At 36.9% G+C, this 18,340-nt stretch overlaps 1 protein-coding gene across 1 annotated transcript in view; it reads right to left on the bottom strand.

Annotated features, from left to right (window-relative positions):
• Positions 1-949: 949 nt before the first annotated feature.
• Ptprq (protein tyrosine phosphatase receptor type Q) overlaps positions 950-18,340 on the bottom strand; it is a 195,447-nt gene continuing 178,056 nt past the window's right edge. Inside the window, exons 40-45 of the mRNA XM_076920158.1 lie at positions 13,769-13,903; positions 13,469-13,594; positions 11,525-11,673; positions 10,317-10,452; positions 4,908-5,031; positions 950-4,514 (exon numbers count right to left, since the gene is read on the bottom strand). Coding sequence (XP_076776273.1) covers positions 4,477-4,514; positions 4,908-5,031; positions 10,317-10,452; positions 11,525-11,673; positions 13,469-13,594; positions 13,769-13,903 — 708 coding nt within the window. The 3' untranslated portion in view covers positions 950-4,476. The remainder of the gene's footprint in view (positions 4,515-4,907; positions 5,032-10,316; positions 10,453-11,524; positions 11,674-13,468; positions 13,595-13,768; positions 13,904-18,340) is intronic.

The raw sequence follows: 18,340 nt of genomic DNA on the forward strand, positions 1-18,340 counted from the left end.
CAAAACAAGCAGGCATTCTTATTAAGAACACTGAGCCATGTATGCAGCCCTACAGCATCTGTTTTATTAATGTATCGTGATCATGGCTACTGATCACATGCGTTTTCCTACATTTGGTAATTCATTGTTAGATGTTTTGTGTTGTTAATGAGACATTTTAAAGTGTGTTTCATTGGCTTCTTAATTTAAGAAGGACTAGGGGATTTTCCAGTGTCATGTAGTTTATTTTTGATATTTCAAACCTTAGAGTTTTGTTGGGGAAGTCTAGTTTTATTAAGGGCTCTGGAGATCTCTATTCAAGCCTCGGGTAATTTCTACTTAAGAAACAGACTCGGAATTTTGAATTTAGAAAACAACTTTAATAATTTACAAATGAATTTCGAAAGAACAGCTATATTGCAAATATAGTCTTTTCTCTTAGATTGTGGTATAATTTTTCATTAACATGGATATTATGCTTTATCTCAGAGTGATAAACTTTCTGGAAAAAAAAATGCCCCATAGCCACAATTATCCTTGTGCTGTCTTATTGTGATTAACAGAAAGTCTCTGTTTAGCTAATTGGAAATTGGGAGACGATGTAATTATGGTTTTCCTTCCTAATGAACATTCACATTATTTAAGGCATGCCATCTATGTGACTTAAAAAGATATCTGCAGACAGCAATAGGATATTTTCAACTCTGAGAGGATCTTTGGTTTTAAATTTAATACTCACCTTTATATGTGAATTAAGGCACAACAATTAAGATTTTATCATCTTTAACTATTATCTAGGACCTAGAAAAGCTTAAATGATTTGGGAAGGATTAAATAGAATGATGATATAAATATTGTGAAAAGCTCTATACATCACCTTAATGACTTTTCAATCTACAAACAATTTAGGTGAAGATGAATTTAAATTAAAAGAGGATGCGACTTTGCAAACATAATCTTATTAACAGAGGACAATAGTATACTTGGGAGACTTTCTACTGCATTAGTGTTACTTTCAAAGGACAATATTTTAGGCATGTTTCAACATGTCAAGTTGAGTCGTCTAAAATGAAAACATTCTCAGCTTGTTTTCCAAATCACAATTGTATACTGTGTATGTGTCTTTATATTGATTTAAATACAAACATTCCTTCAGAATGATTTTGGATCACTCATTAATGAAGATATTCATGATCTTATTTAGCAGAAATCAATATATCTCTTAGCATTTTCTGTGCAATCTGTCCACGTGAAACATATAAAAAATATGAAACCATAATTATAAAATTCAATATAATCCTTAAGTGGGATGGTTAGCCTTATTAATTATATTTCCTGTTTCAATTGATGGATTTTTATTTTTTATTTATTATTATTATTATTATTTTTAGTTTTGGATCATAAACTTTTTCACATGTCCAACATTTTGTAGCTCTACGTTAGGTATTGTTAATGTGACATTGTGAAAGATTTTCTTGGCTTATTATTTAGAATAAATATTGGAAGTTTTACTTTTGTCATTATAATATGGTTTATTTTTATATTACAGATAAGTCAGCCTGAAAAGAAGAGCATTCTAACTCCATAAAGTTTATTTTTTGTTTCAAAACATTTCATGTGTGTAATCATAAGTGCTATTTAGATTATCTCCAGAAATAGGTAAACTAGATAGGATTCTACCTGGAAACTTCCATATTCAATAAATCATTTATCATGAAATATTCTTTAATTTAAGAAGATAGGTAATAGGTATTTTGTTGAGTTTATGCTTAAAACAACATTCAATTTTCAATTATTACTATCATTTAGTTGAGTAACTCAAGTAATTTTGTGTTTCAATTCTCTTAAAAATATTACTCTGACTTTTCTGAATGACCTTGTAAATGGACTTGGTTATCTCAATGACTGCATGAGCTTACAGAATACTCTGCTGAACATAAGTTCTAATTTTAAAATTCAAGTGTTTGACATAGTTCGCAGGGTGCGGTTCATTCTTTCATGTTGAGGTCAAAGTTTAATTAGTATTTTTGCAAAAGACTTATTACATACATTTCCTCTACAGTAACAGAAAAAAAAAAAACAAAAACCCTAAAGTATGCATTTAAGTGCAGCGTGAAGGGAGACTCGCTACCCACAGCTGCTCTGGTCTCTGGCGAACCATTCAGAGAGGCTCCAGTTTCATTTGATTCCTATGAAACACATGTTGCTCATTTAGAGTACAAATGCCTCAATGAACTTTGACAAATTGTATCTAAAAAGGCTACAGGTGTTCTTCATTTTAATTCACACTTAGTAGCCACCTGTAGAACCATTATATACATGGGTCCTTTCACAATCTAATTAGGAGACCATTTATCCATCTACTCTTGGTTAAAATCTCTTCAAAGCCTTTTGAAAATTATCTTCACTAATTTGTGGGAGATCTAAAACTATTCTAACCCCAGTGTCTTCTATAGATTCACTATTATTTAGAATATGGTTTGATATCAGACAGTGATATACTTGACATATAAGTGAAAGTGATTTTCGAGGCTCTCTTATTTTCACCACAGAAGCCTTTCATTTTAAAATAACCTGCAGGTGGCTTAATAAAAACCTACAGCTCAGTCAGGGCTATTTTAAAAGAGAGATGATATTATTCAGTTCACATTCACATGTGGACACAATGGGCAACCCAGAAAAAAACTATTCTCATCAATCTATTTTGCAGATATCATAGACAATGATCTAGCCTTTGAATCAAACTATATATTTTCCTTATCATCATCATCATCACCATCATCATCATCATTTACTATATTTAAAAGTACTTTTGGTAGACTGCTTTCTGTCTTCCATGAACACAAAAAATCCTGCTGGCTGCTGTACATTTTCAATAGAGAGTGTTTAGGTGAAACTTGAACCTCTTAGCCTTCTCTTCAATTGTTATTGTTGCTTTTGTGTAACTTTTAATTGCATAAACGTGTTGATTGAAGTTGTAGTTTCTATTTCTTTGTGTATGCTTCCCATTAAAAACAGTACGCACATTTTGAACTTTTTTGATACTGCTTTTTAGAATATTTAATTGGATACTGCATTCTGTATCAATACTAATTTTTAAGAATGCCTTTGGAAATAATTTTATGTGAATTACATACAGCATATAAATTACAATTATATTGTACTAATATAGAAAAGATTTTATGTTAATCTGCAATATCTATAATATAATTAATTAGTTGTTGATGTCTTAATATATATACAATTTAATTAATATTTCAAATCATGCTTCATGGTAACCCAATTCATCACTTTTAGTAGCTCTCACATTTTCTGTATGTATAGTTCGGCAGAAATAAAGCACAAGGTATAGTTCTTATAATAGAATTAGAGTAATGAATACTATTTAGTTATTATGACTTTGATTCTGTGACAAAGCAATTTCATATAGTTCAATTATGTACATTATTATGCAGAGAAAAGGGAGTTAAAATGATTTTATTTTTAAATGTCTTATTTGCTCCAGCCTTATTAATTTCTTTAAGTCATACTATGTATTCTGTATAATGAGCCCGCTGGTATGAGGTCAGGCTATTCAGTGTCACCTCTGAAGAAGTTACTGCTGGTACCACAGAAGTGCAGCACACTGTATGGATTTATTGCTATTTTTATACATTTCTATTCAGAAATGCTTCAAAATTGTTAGTGTTGAGGGTAAATCTAGCTGAAAAATACTCTGCTTCACTTGACTATGTGTTTCAAAACAAGAGAGGGTGCAACCTATGCCCGCTGGTGTGCCAGTGTAGGCAGGCTAGAAAGATAAGCTATGACTTCATACGTGAGGTGGTACTTTGAAATTTTCTTTTCCTTTTTTGCAAACTGAAGATCACAGTACAATTTAAATAGCCTTAAGTTTTCTCAGAGAGCTACCGTGCACGGAATAAAGGCAGAGCGGTCTCTGCAGTGTCAGGAGGTTATTGTTCAGCTGTTTGGGATCAGTAGATGATATCTCGACACTCATAAAACAGAGGATTCAAAACCCAGGGGTGTGCGTGAAATGCAGATCATTATGACAGTCTTGGAAGTCGTCCATAAGAAACATCAGCACCACCCTGGAGGCCAAAATAACACTACCAAATTAACATCTACAGCTTTTGTTCAAAATGAAATCCGATACATAGGGAAAATGTATTCTGAAAGATGTACACTAAAATAATAATAATTTTATATTTGGCTTATTTCAAAAAAGAATTAAGGACCTCAAAAAACCTGCATGATGTGTGTTTTCTTAAACATTTTAAAATACATAATATTTAATTCTATATAAAACAAATAACTATCTTATATGAGCGTTTTCCTACAACCATCCATCCATAAAACAATCAGCCCAGTTACTGAGGCACAGCCTGGGAAGTATGAAGATTTCCTTTGCCTAGTTCAATTCAGAAGCAAGAGGAATAATTTTGGCTCCTGGGATATGAGAATTCTGTCTTCCAGTTGTAATCTTTAGTCCGAATTTTACATGGTAGTTTCTTCCCATTCAAGTTCAACATCACCTACAGCAGATAGTGAGATGTCAAAGACAGTATTGTAGTTAACAGTTCAAAAGTTTGAATTCCTTATTTTATTTTTGAGGTTATATTTATATCATTTCTGCTTTCCCTCTCCTCCCTCAACACCCCCCCAACTTCCACATACTTCTTTCGCTCTTTTTTCAAATTCATTGTCTCCTTTCCCCCACCATAAATTGTTGTTGGATTTTTTTAATGGTAAAACGTGATCAAGACTGCAAAGGCTATTATCTCAACTTAGGTAATAGAGACATGAAAAACATGATACAGGTACCCAACTAGCCTCTCCAGTATTTTAGTAATTGTGGTTATGCTGAAGTTAATAGTCCTGTAGTAGACTGTAAGCTAGTGAATTGTGTGTGCTCTGTGTCTACCCACCTTCCATGGCATCCAGAGAGTCCATCTTCTGAAGTGTGGAGTAGTTAACAAAACAAACGGGCTGATGCCCTCCTTTGTTTGATAAAAGATCCAGAATGCACTGGTGTAAGAAGATATACTGTGCCTGGGGAAGAAGGAAGAAACACTGAAGTGAACAGAGTGCATCAATGTTTCTTATAAAGTGGGCTATACAGTTATCATGGAAGACAGACTGAATCTGACACACGTGAAGTTAGAAACGGAATTATAGTTTACAAATCATTTTCTTCTATTTCCATCACAAGATTTTCTAAATTCATGTAGCTTCTTATTGGCTCAAGAGGTTGTTTTATTAGGTATTTGCCACTCAGTGTCAAATATTAGTAAGTTCTGTCTTGCTGTATGAAAATGTACCTGTGTCCTGTATGAAAAAAAATCTACATGTGAGCTTCCTTTTTCCCAAAAGACATAATTCAGTAATTTCTGTGTATTTAAAAATACCTTTCTTTTAAAGACACAGATGCTATATATACTTGTGAACGTTATGAATGAACATCTTTGTATATCGAATAGCACTTTTAAACTATTCTTGGTAATCCTGCTAATTACTGGGACATTTGGCTGGCCCATTTCCAAAGACAGTTTCTCAATTTGTGAATACAAGTTAGTTGGACATTGAAGAATCTTAACATGTAAGCACAGGGCAAAGACTTCTACTACTCCAACTGCAGGTCAAAATTGAACCCAGTGGCATCTATATGGTTAATGCTAATGCCAACCTGTTAGCATTGCTGGAACATTATTCAGACTAAGAGAGTGTATATTTTAAACCATACTTACTCGTCCTAACAGAATGCACCTGGTGTTAAAAGAATATCATCAAATGTCTTTCTAAATATTATATAAAACTGATTTTGAGAAAATAATGATAATTTTAAATGGTTACATTCATATCAGTTAGCATAACGCTTTGAAATGCCTTTGGGAGGTTTTCAGTTGCAGTTCTCTGCTGGAATTGTTTACCATAAATAGCAATATTTATTTCTTTGAGGGCTCCAAAAGCTTCACCACTAGAAGGGACGGCTCTACGAGAGAAATCTTTGATATTTAGTGCTAAATTCCAATTGGCCATAACAGTTTCTGAAACATAGCAGTTGTGTAATAAATATTTGTTTACTTCATCTCATTTAATTTATGCAGCTACTCAATCTTTACCATTTGAGGGCAGATGTAATTTAGAGAACATGAAAAAGTCACTAGAGATCAAGTTCTGTACTCACAGATGATCACATTACACCGTCTCATTTTGCTAAGACATGAAATCTAGTCAGGGAATAGCAATTCTACTGAAAATTTCAGTACGTTCCTTGTCATAATAACAATGGTCCTCAAATTTATAGCATGTAGTGAGTAACGTTATTAATAGAAATCAACACAACACAATTATTTCAAATATAATTTACACTCATGAATTTTGGTGTCTTTCAAAAGCACATTTGAACTTGAAGTCACATTTGATATTTGAGGCTTTGAGCTGTCAGGAACTCATCTTCTCTGCTGGAAAGAATGATGATTGTAAACTCTGCCAGGAGAGCAAGCCAAGCTGTGAGATAGTCCTGTGGGCTCCAAGAACCTTCTGGCATCGCGTGTTATTGCCAAGAAGCAGTGGAATGCCATGAAAGTTGCTGTTTCTACCTTTAACAACCATACTATACTACCTTAAGAATTCATTTTTTCCCCCCATGCTCAATTTCCTGGTCCCTAGGAATCACAAAACCTGCGCTGGGAGATTTAAAGGACATAACATACATAAAATATGTAGCAAACGTATGATTAGTTATTTTTTTCTTCTACCATGTGAGTTTATGCCAGCTAACTTCCAGGAGGACCCAAAGCAGGAAAGAAACTAATCCTTATCAACCATTAATCCAGGCATCAACAGTATTTCAGGATGTAATAACGCTTCAGATCCTTCTCTCAGAATGGCCATTTGGATGTCCCTTAGTTATGATCTGTGTCCCTTTGGTGACTTTCAGTGGCAGGATGTGGCTGAGCTTCCTGCCTTCCCACTCCTGTATTCACTAACTGTAGTGCATGCTGAGATGGGAGCATCCCTCATAGAAACTGAAATCACTCCTCAGTGGAACAGAAGAAAATAAACCATGGCTCTTCAGCAAGGAAACACCATTTTATAAGGACTGGAGACAGGATATAGTCGTTTTTTTTTTTTTTTTTTTTTTTTTTTTTTTTTTTTTTTTTTTTTTTTTTTCCTGTTTTGCATTGCAGAGAAAAGCTAGATAGGACATAACTTCAGGTCACTAAGACAGATGAGACCTTCAGAACACTGATTTCCTGCAAGGAGAGAACGCAGGGAAATCTTGTAGGATGCGTACTGCCTCCTGGATATGATATTTGGTGCTTTTGATATTTGGTTTTACTCAGTGCTAATAGCATGCTTGTGTGAATGTTAAATCTCAATGAAGAAAAACAACTCAAAGTCTCAGAGGGAAAAGTCATCAGAGCTTGATTTTGAACTCAGTTCTGACTTTGAAACATTCTGTTTAAGTCATTGTGAAAATTTGAACATTCTATTCTCTTATCCAACCCAAGTTTACTCCAGATGGCTAACAAATATGATGTAAGAAGTTCATAATATATATCAAGTACAAAACTGGGAGTATTTTTAATTGGTGTTCTTGACTGAACACACTCTTCACAAAGGTTACTTCCACAGAGTTGCACAGTCTGGCAGAGGATTCAACTCTTATTGTTTGAAGATGGAATCCAGGAAACAATCAGTTCCACTCTGTCCTTGACAAGAGAGCCAACTACTAATTCTGTCAATGCTGTTGGATGCCAGTGTTTACCCTTAAGGATTTGCTAATAGAGAATATTAGTTTTCTTTCTATCCTTATTTCAATTTTTAACTAAAATTAAGAAGGAAATTGAGTTTCTATCATGGCTTAGAGTTGGGTTGATATTAGAGTCTTTATAAGACCCCAAGAAGATAAGGAACAGCCATCTAAATTGTAGGGCCTACTACAAAATGCATATTCTGTCTTTTACCATGCCAATATGGATGGGGGGAAAGGCTCAGAAAGCCCACCACTAGTTGAAGAACTACAGGCCGTCAATGACTGCAGAGGGAAAGAGAGCCAGTTTTCCTTAAGATTGCCAAAGTTTAACTGGTTATCCCTAAGCCCATGTTCACACAGGCAACAGGAATTGGACTCAGAAGTGGTGTGTGTGTGTGTGTGTGTGTGTGTAATAATCGTAGAAAACGAGGATGGCAATTTAGAATTACAGAATTTAGAATTCTAGATAAATAAATTAATGAGAAGGATGTGGTGGGAATTTTGTGTCTATAAATGTGTTAAACACTGTAATAATAGTGAATTTAGATTAAACTGACCAAAAGTTGCTTTTATCTAAATTAACCAGTAATGTAAAAATTAAACCAAATGAATGGTGCTTTTGAGTTTGGGGATCTGTAGACTATCTAGGTAGCATACTCATAAAGGCAGCTCACGTCACATGTCATGTTCTGTTTCTGACGGAAGAATGATACTTCACCCACTTGTCCCCTGTCAGCACACAAGGGGATGGACATGGGCATTATCTGGTTTTAGCTAGCTAGTTCTTCCAGAATTGGAGTGGCAGTGAATGATTCCTATAAAAACACTAGAGGTTAAAATGTGTAGTTCACATGCCAGCTCCAGTGAACGAGAAGAAATATGCTCCGTTTTCTTCATATTTCTAAGGCAGTATTGCACCATATCACAAGGGTAAAAATAACAGCATTGGTAACAACACTAATGCTATAATAAGTCACACCAAAAACTTATAACTCCTTTTCCTAACCTTTATTTTATTTGATGTGTATCGATGTTTCCTGCCTGTATGTCTGCACACCAGGTATGTGCATTGCCTGAGGAAGCCACGAGAGGGTGTTGGCTTCTCTGGGACTTGAGTTACAAAAGGCTGAGGGTGCTTGGAATTGAGTCCATATCCTCTGGAAGAGCAGTCAGTGCTCTTAACTGCCGATCCATCACATCTTAAAAATTATAACTAACTTAAAATATGCTTAAGAAATTTTTCTCCATATGGCATTAACCCTAACAGTTAGTGTAAGCTTTAGAGAAGTGTTCCCTATTGATCTTCCATGTCTTACAATTTCCTACTTTGCTTACATTTATAATTTACATAACTGTACAATTTATTTGTGAAAAAGAAATAATTTGTGCTAGATTTAAATACTTAAAACATTTTCCCTAATAAGCACTGGGCATCTGAAACCTATGGCATCAGCTTTCCAAAACAAGTAATGAATGGACCATGGGGTAAGCATCACAGCTCTGCAGTCCCAAAATATTGAGAGGCACACCCCAAGTGTGAGAAAAATGTTGCAAAAAATGGAACTTCATTTGGTATTGTCAATGCACAGTCGCTTAAGGGCTCTAAGACACTCGACATTCAAAAGCAGGTTCCATTCTCACATTTAGTGCCAGAGCTGCTTTTTCAAATTTTAGTAAGTTTGGTAACACTTATATTTCAGCATATATGTTGAAAAACATTGATGTAAAAGACCTTTGCATTTGCTGGTAGAAAATCTATGTATTTATACAGTGTACAAAGTTAATGGAAAAAAAATAGACAGGAACTTGTATGTTTTAGTTAACAAGATGAAAGTTTGAATCTTGGTTTTAACTACTTAAAATATCACTTCCCTTCTGGGAACTTCTGCTACCTTACATATAAAGTAGATCCAGTAAAAGCCAGGCTGGTGAGCTGTTTTCTGTTCCTGATCTGCTGATAAGGATTATACCAAGACTACATAAAACGATATATGTAAAGGATCTGATACGTTACTAGGAACACAACAGGCATTGGGTGACTATTGGTCTCATTTCCATTATACTGTGTACTTCATTAATAACAAAAGAAATCTGTATCATAGATATCTTACCCAAAGTAGTAAATGAAAAGTCCTAGTTATTCAGCTGATAACAAACGGCAATAATCGCTAATACTAATGTGCAACAGACATAAATTCCTACAAATGAAATACACAGAAACTCATTAAAGTCAATTTTTTAGTCATTTTCTTCCAACTACGGCTTTTAGCGCATTTTGAAGAAATGCCTCTGAATTTATTTTCTACACTTTTCAAAGTCACTAAGTGTTAAATACTAAGCTGTGTTATAAGTTGTTTTCTACACACCCACCAGCAGCACTAATTAAGATGCACAGTCAGTACAAGTCCCCGGGCATACATACCTTTAGTTCTACAATCTTCGCCCTCTTCCCCTCACTCAACATTTACAATAGGGGAAAACAGTTTGTCACAGTGCAGGCTGTGTCAGGAAGATGCTCCTATGTACAAACACTAGACTGACAACTATGAATTGGGCATCAGCTTGCGTATCTTACCAGGTTCTGCACCATGCACATTCTCTCACTCCTCAGTTCAGCTACTAGTCCATATATGTCCACAAAATCATGGTCATTTATGTGTTGTGTTAAGTGGTCCAGAGCAATGAAAACTCCTGTTCTTCCAACCCCAGCGCTGCAAGAAAGATGAGATTGTGGGGACATTTGTCAGCAAAGACTAAGTCATGTTGATGGTGTAGATGATAGTGATATATGAAGTTTCTTCTCTTATCTGGGAATTAGGATGTTATTTGGAGATTCTTTGGATGTTGTTTTTTTTTTTTTAATCAAAACTATGTTTGGATAAAGGAAGACACTATTCTATTGCTTTTTATCAGAAATACGCACACATGCCAAGAGATGGGCTGGGATTTTTAAACAATTTAGAGGCCTCTGAGAAGCATAATCTAGTCCTAGATTTAAAAAAAAAAAAAAAACTCTGGGCTGATAGAGATTTAACTTGGCTTTGTGACATATGACCCTGTCTCCTCTCTTCGGCCATTTGGACTTTCAGTAAGCTATATTCTGGCTTATCCTAGTCAATTAAATGCTTGAAAATCATAAGCTGAGATGAATAGATGTAGGGGGATATCATCCCACTACATTTGTATAAAGCTCAGCGATTGGGCTATATGAGAGGTTGGCAGAGTGAGGGGAGGAAGAGGAGAAGGAAGAGGAGGAGCTAAGGAGAGATGTAGGAGCCATGGAGAGCCATGCATGTATCGAGAGCAGTCCTGGGTAACAACTTATATCTAAGTTAGTTATTGGGTTACGACTTTAATTGTATAGGCATTTTGATTATTGAGCGTCTCACTTCTACTGGGTACCGCATGGATGGTGAGATGGTCTGGGCTCAGCCCAACCTTGTGGAGACAGCGTGGTAGATAGGCAGAGCCATCTCCCACACTGGCATCTTGTGGGTGGCATCTCCCACACTGGCATCGTTATCTCTGGCTGCCTGAACCAGTGGCCTAAGCTGAGCAGTGGCAAGAATACACTGCTGCTTGTGGCCTCAGGCCTAACCTAGTCAGGAACATGGTGGCTCTGTAACTACAAGCCAGATTGGGTGCCACCATTTTAAAATATTACCGATAACAAATAGAAATCCATCTTCTATAATAAAATGAAATAGCATCATGAATATAATAAGGCCACATCAGACTGTAGAGCATTCAGAGCACTGGTGAGCTCTGTAGCATCTTACTTACCTGCAGTGCACAACCATGGGGGTAGTGTCGTGTGCTCTGCTTGTTCGTACCAACTTCACAAAGTGAATTAAGGGGGTGGTGTTTTCAGGAACCCCATGCTCAGGCCAACCAGTGAAGTTACACTGCCGGACAGTCATGCAGTCTCCATGCTAGACAAGTTGGCAGATTGATGAGTGATAACATGAGTTAAAATGATAGGCTGGACAAAGGTAACCAATGTCTTAGCATTCATGGGGTGCTTCATAAAGATGACCTTTTACTAACCGGGACAAAATCTGCTGTTACAGTGAACAGGACTGAGGCAGTCTACATAGCTCAGTGGCGGAGTTTTTGCTTAGCACAAAGAAGAGTCTGGGTTCAATTCCCAGTGCAAAACAAAAGAAGAAAAAAGAAATTTTGTGTTATAGTAAGTTACAAATTTATGTGTGAATGCTATCAGTAAAAGAGCTTCAAACAGATTTGAATAGAGATCATAGAATATACTGTAATGTAGCATGAGATTCTTCAGGGCTTATATTTTGAAACAATTTTACATAAAACTAGTACATAATAAATACATTATCTATGTAAAACAAGGGCACTGAGTGTCTAGTATGTCAGAAAAAGAAAGACCTTATGTAAAAAGTTAGTTATGTAATAATCCAGTTGTTGTTGGCACTGTCTCTTCTCTGGTAGTTCTAGATGAAAAAGAAAATCAAGAGGATGAGAGACGGCCGCCATGACAATATGAGAAACAGTTTCAGATCCCCAGCAGCCATGTGAATAGCCAGGCATGGTGATATATTTCTGTAAACCCGATGCTGTGGCAGTGGGCAGGCAGAGACAGAGACAATTGGACCACTGAAGCTCATTGGACACCCAGCCTGAGTCTCTGTCTGAAATATAAACGTGACAACCAATCAAAGAAAGACTTCCAACATTGACTACTGGCCATTTGTATACTCAAGCATGTATACCTGAATGTACAGGTGAACCAGTGCACATAGCACACATATATCTGTACATAAGTATATGAAACATACACACACACACACACACACACACACACATACACACACACCCCAAGTCTCTTTAGGAGCCAGAGATACATGTTATGAAAAATTGATATTTTAAATAATATAATTTCCTTACATAAAAGAAACCCAGTACTCCAATAATTTCTTCCTTTTCCTATTTAGGTTTTAACCTATGAGTTTGATGTTAATTGTTTGATATATACTCTAATCACATGATTCAAGATGAGATAGTAACATGTACACTGCAGTGCATGCATCAAAATGAGACATTTATAAAGCAATAGAAAAGCATGGTCAGATAGGAGCCTGTTATAGCTGTCTCCTGAGGGGCTCTCCAAGAACCTGACAAACACAGAGGCAGATGCTTGTAGCCAACCTTTGGACTGAGCACGGGGACCCCAATGGAGGAGTTAGAGAAAGGACTGAAGGAGCTGAAGGAGTTTACAAGCCCATAGGAAGAACAACAATATCAACCAACCAGACCCCCCCAGAGCTCCCAGGGACTAAACCACCAGCCAAAGAGCACACTTGGAGGCACCCATGGCTCCAGCTGCATATGTAGCAGAGGATGGCCTTGTCGGGCATCAATAGGAGGAGAGGCCTTTGATCTTCCGAAGGCTCAATTACCCAGTGTAGGGGAATGCCAGGGTGGGGAAGCTGGAGTAGGTAGGTGGAAAGAGGTTCACCCTCATAGAAGCCTGGGTAGGGAGCATGAGATAGAAGGGTTCCAGAGAAGAAACCAGGAAAGGGGCTAACATCTGAAATGTAAATACATTAAAAAAATCCAATAAAAAAAGAAAAGCATGGTCAAATACATATCTATGTGAATAAGGGATAATTCAAGTATTAATTTTAGTTTATACATTTAATTCAGCCATATTTTACATCATATTCATTCTTCTCCTTTTTATAAAAACTGTATTTTTACCCTTTCAATTTTCAGATCCCTGATGGTCCAATCAATCTGAATGTCCTCCATGAGCTTTGTGATCACTATGTCTCCAAAGACTGTCACAGGCTTGTTGTCCTCTGGCCAATACTGATGGCATCTGATCTGCATGCAGAGAAAATCAGGAGTCATGAGCCATGGTGACACTGTTCTACTAAGTCGAGGCTGCATAATACACAGATTTAGTTGAAGACCTATACACAGCACTAGCTGGAACATTCACAAACACTAGCATAATCATAAAACAGCACATTGTTGAAGATATGTCGTATAACTCACCCGTCCTTTCTCAAAGCACTGTGTGAGCATTACTAATGTTTTCGCTCTGGTTTCCCATACCATTCTCCAAAAATCTCCAACTGTTCCTGGTAATGGGCCTTGGGTAGCAATGAACTCATTTGGACATAAGTATCCCTAGAAGGATGCAATTCCACACACAGTATCATTATGTACATTCAAGTAGCACATTTTTACTTTTGAGGCAATACTAGAAATAATGTTGGCTGTAAAATGATGTGATTACTTAAAAGTATTATTTACCTTTGAATGGTGAATAATCTTAGACACTCCAACATTTGAATATGAGCTAGAAACCCCCCAATCTAAAGAAGTGCTAGGACTTTGATAATAGACTGTATATAGGGCATTAGATAAACAGATGAACTGAATAGTCTCTCCAGAGGAAGAAGAGGAAAACTTACAGATAAGGGAATTCGTATGGAAAATCAGTCATTTGAAGTGACTATATTAAATTTGAATTATTAGATATTTAAGTTGAAATGATATACAACTAAGCATATGCAGTTGGAATTAAGAAGTTCTAAGTGGAAGATAATATGACATAACGTCATCTGAATGGATGAGAGCATCAGGAAAATGAGTTTAGGAGGAGATGGTAAATTTAAAGATGGGACCTCTATCCTTTCCATCCCAAGGCTTACAGATCAAGGTGATGAGAGGCAATAGGTGTGTAATAGATGAGCGGCAGAACTTCCAACAGACTTAATGAAAGGGAAAATGTGCTGACATCAGATGGAAGTTTCCTGAGTAGTTAGCAGGGTTTTGTTGTTTGTTTGTTTGTTTGACCCTCTTTGGCATCAAACATGATTTGAATAGTCTGAATAGCTATGGAAGAAGAAAAATGGGATGTGAGCACAGAGTGGAAGACTCTAGTGTGAATGGGGCACAGCCCTACAGGAAAAAGTATAATGGTGTAGGTATGTAATCCCAGCACCTGAGGTGTGGAGGCAGGAGCATCAGGCGTTACCTCAGTTACCCAGTGAGTCCCAGGCCATTGTAATATACAAGAAACATTGTCTCAAAAACAGAGGTGGGGATGGACGATGGAGATATCTCAACAACTAAGACAGCTTAGTCTCTAACACCCACCTCGGACTGCTCACAAGCACTTATAACTCAAGCTCCAAGGTATTCAGGACCCTTCGGGTCACCATGAGCAGCCAACCCAACACAGGCATGCATATAAATACATATGGACATAAAATTAAAAAGTTAAAAAGTCTATAACAAAAAGGAAATGTACAACAGAATGATTATATGGAAATAGTTAGAAAGCTCTAATATAATATTATCGTATTTCTTTTATTTAGGATAAAGGGAATCACAATATGGTCGAAATGATAAATACAAAGAATAATACTCATGGTACAGAAGGGAGAAAGACGATGTACTGTCTTGAATATTTCTCCAGTCTAATCTAGAGGAATCAAATTTGACGCTGAGTTTTCTATAAACAAGATAGGATAATTATCAAGACTGAGAGAAAAAGAAAAATCATTAAAGAAATAAAAGACGGAAGGAACAAAATAATGGATTCTGAAGTATAAACTTCGGAAGAAGGTGAAGTATTGGTTGGAATGAAAAACTGAAATTCTGATAAAATTTATGGGTTAGAGGTTACAGTAGAGAGAGAGAGAGAGAAAACTGTCAAGTTCCAGTGAGCTGGGAAGAAAGATTCTGAAGACTGTGGAGAGGCTGTACTGCAGGTCGTGAAAGGGTCTGTGCTGTGAACATTGTGATGATGTCAACCAGAGGACAAGCCACTGGGAGAGATCGAGGCAGTAAATCAGGATTCGAAATGGATTTTGACATCACCAAGAGTTAGGAGAGAGGTACTTGTTTGGAGGTCATCAGTAGCCCTGGAGTTAAATGTAAGAATCATAGAGGTACCGGTTAAAACAAAAAGAAGCAGATAGGTTCCATGTAATTTTAAAAAATGCACACTAGCTCCGGCTAGGTTTTAGAATCGGTAGCTGCCTTTTCCTACTTGCTCATGCGGAAAACAGCCATCTGGCCCTGGTTCCCTTGGCTGGCTTGCTAAGCCACCCAACTTTGTCTTTTCTGCGAGCACCTGAAGTTACCGCTCACATTCCACAGACTGACCACCCCGGGGTTGGCTACAGGAACCACCACTGACTGCTCTGCAGTTTCTCCCTCTCTCTTGCTCACCTAAATCATCGCAAATGAAATACAGCAGACAGGCTTAATATCAGCCAGATTTGTATTGGTAAATCTCCAACCCCAATATGCCCATGCAAAGAACATACAACTCAGTTATAATATTTATAAGCTGCGCACCTAGATTGGGCAGATTTACCACTACATTACTCTACTCCCCAGCTATGAGATCTCTTGCTGATTGCAGCTTCTCCAGGCCACGTGGTTCTGTTCCATCTTCCACTTCTTCTTCCTCCATCTTCCTCTCTCTCTGTCCCTCTGTCTCTCTTTCTCCTTCCTCTCTCATTTTCTAAAACATCCAGCCCCACCTTTCTCTTCCATTGCCCAATCACAGATTCTAGCCTTTATTTGACCAGTTAAAATGGGGAGAAGGTTCACATGAAGTCACCTGAGTACGAGATCTGCCTCTCTTCAGGAAGCAGAATTAGCATCAAAATAGAAACAGCATCAGGGCAATCCATATTACAGATACTGTGTCCTGGACTTGATATCATGGACTCAAGTTGGTAGATTCAGTGAGGAGGAGGAGACATAGGCGGCAAGGAATGGGGCAGCTTAATCCTTTATGTTTAGTGACCGTGGGTGAGGACATAGACTACCGAGCTAGGTTTGGAAGGAGGCATCCCTAGAGCAGAACTAGGTTGATTACTTATTAATATTACACACTATGAACTATACTCCATTCTGCAAAAGCTCAAACATAAATACATAAAAATGCTGTTTCTTTTTCTTTTTGTCAAAGAGTAAATTTAATTTTTTTATAAAAGAAGGCAAAGGTTCATGGTGGGTGTTCCATGAAGGTGGCCTGTGTTCTAATCGCCTCTTTCACTCCCTGGGTGAGTTTTAAATGCAGACATCCTATTTTTAATTCTTTTTTAAATACATCCATTTTTTTTTATCCCCACTTGCTCCTTGCTTTTCATATAGAGAGGATAAGTAGCTTTACGCCTTTTTTTTCTGATTATGAAGGATGCTAAGGAGATTCGAAACACTGCTGCCCAATGGGAAATGCTCCAGACACCTTCCTCACTCATATCTTGTTAGAGTTATAGAAGCACGCTGCTTCTTTCTACTACTTTAGCTGCTAGTTTTAAGTATTGGCGTATAAAACTCGCTTCCTCTGAGAAGAGACCTATTAGCTAGACAGCTTCTCCATGTTGGAATATACAGTTTTGACAATGTCTAGTAATTAGGAAAAAATAAATTCTAAGTTTCATTCAGGGCTTGTCACCATCATTGACTAAGTACATGGCAGGTTTTATGGCTGCCCTTAAGTTGCTTTCTAACACATTTTTTAAAAAAAAATTAATTAAATTTATTCTTTGACAATAAGAAACAGCAAAAGAAAAAGAAAGACTGACAATAAACTTAATGGTATACAAAGCATATTTACCATCCAGTATAATGTAGTGTGACCTTTTGTTTTGTAAATACTTGCTAAAACTTTTAAAGGAATAATACCAGCCAAGAATTATAAAGAGGACTGTAATAAACATCCACTGCGGTAGGAGTAACATGCATTTATTAGGTGCTTGCATACATTAATGCCTTTAAACCTGCAGCGGCCTTTAGGAAAGTGTTTTTCTTAATTAATTATTTTAATTATTTACATCTCTAATGTTGTCCCCTGCCCTCTGGGTCCCCTCTACCAGAGTTCTTTTTCCATATCCCTCCTCTTCACCTCTGAGAGAGTGTACCCCTGCCCCAGGCATCCTCTTTCCCTGGGGCATCAAGTCTCTACAGGATTAGGCACTTGCATGGATCCTTTCCCACTGGGGCCAGACCAGGCAGTCCTCAGTTACATATGTGCCTGGGGCCACAGACCAGACAGTATATGCTCTTTGGTTGGTGGCTTTGTCTCTGGGAGCTCGCAGGGGTCCAGGTTACTTGACACTGGGTCTTCCTATGAGGTTGTCATTTTTGTTCCTCATTTATAGATACAGAATTTTGGAGTGCCTAGGGTCACAGACATAGAAAGATAGAGAAAGAAGGCCCATCTACATTCTGAAGTACATGTTCAACATTCCCACCTAATTCATTAGAAGTGTCCATATCAGTGAATCTATTTGCTCACAGTGTGCTAAGTCCCAGACACCATAGAACATGTCAAAAAAGTAATTTAACTATTGCCAACAAAGCTGTGTTTTCTTTATTAATTTCAAATACATAATTATTTAATCCCACTCTGTAACTCCAAACATAACATGTTATTCTTAATACACACATGTTATTCTTAATGTAAATGTGGGTTAAAAGCTGATGATAGAGAATTTCTGGTTTTCATGCTTGGCAGCAGATCCTTTCTATTGTCCATGAAATCTCATTTTACCACTGGTCCCAATGAACTGTTTTTAGATATATTGGTACAATTAG

The sequence above is a fragment of the Arvicanthis niloticus genome, chromosome 22 (genome assembly GCF_011762505.2).
Source record: "Arvicanthis niloticus isolate mArvNil1 chromosome 22, mArvNil1.pat.X, whole genome shotgun sequence".
NCBI classification, from domain to species: Eukaryota; Metazoa; Chordata; class Mammalia; order Rodentia; family Muridae; genus Arvicanthis; species Arvicanthis niloticus.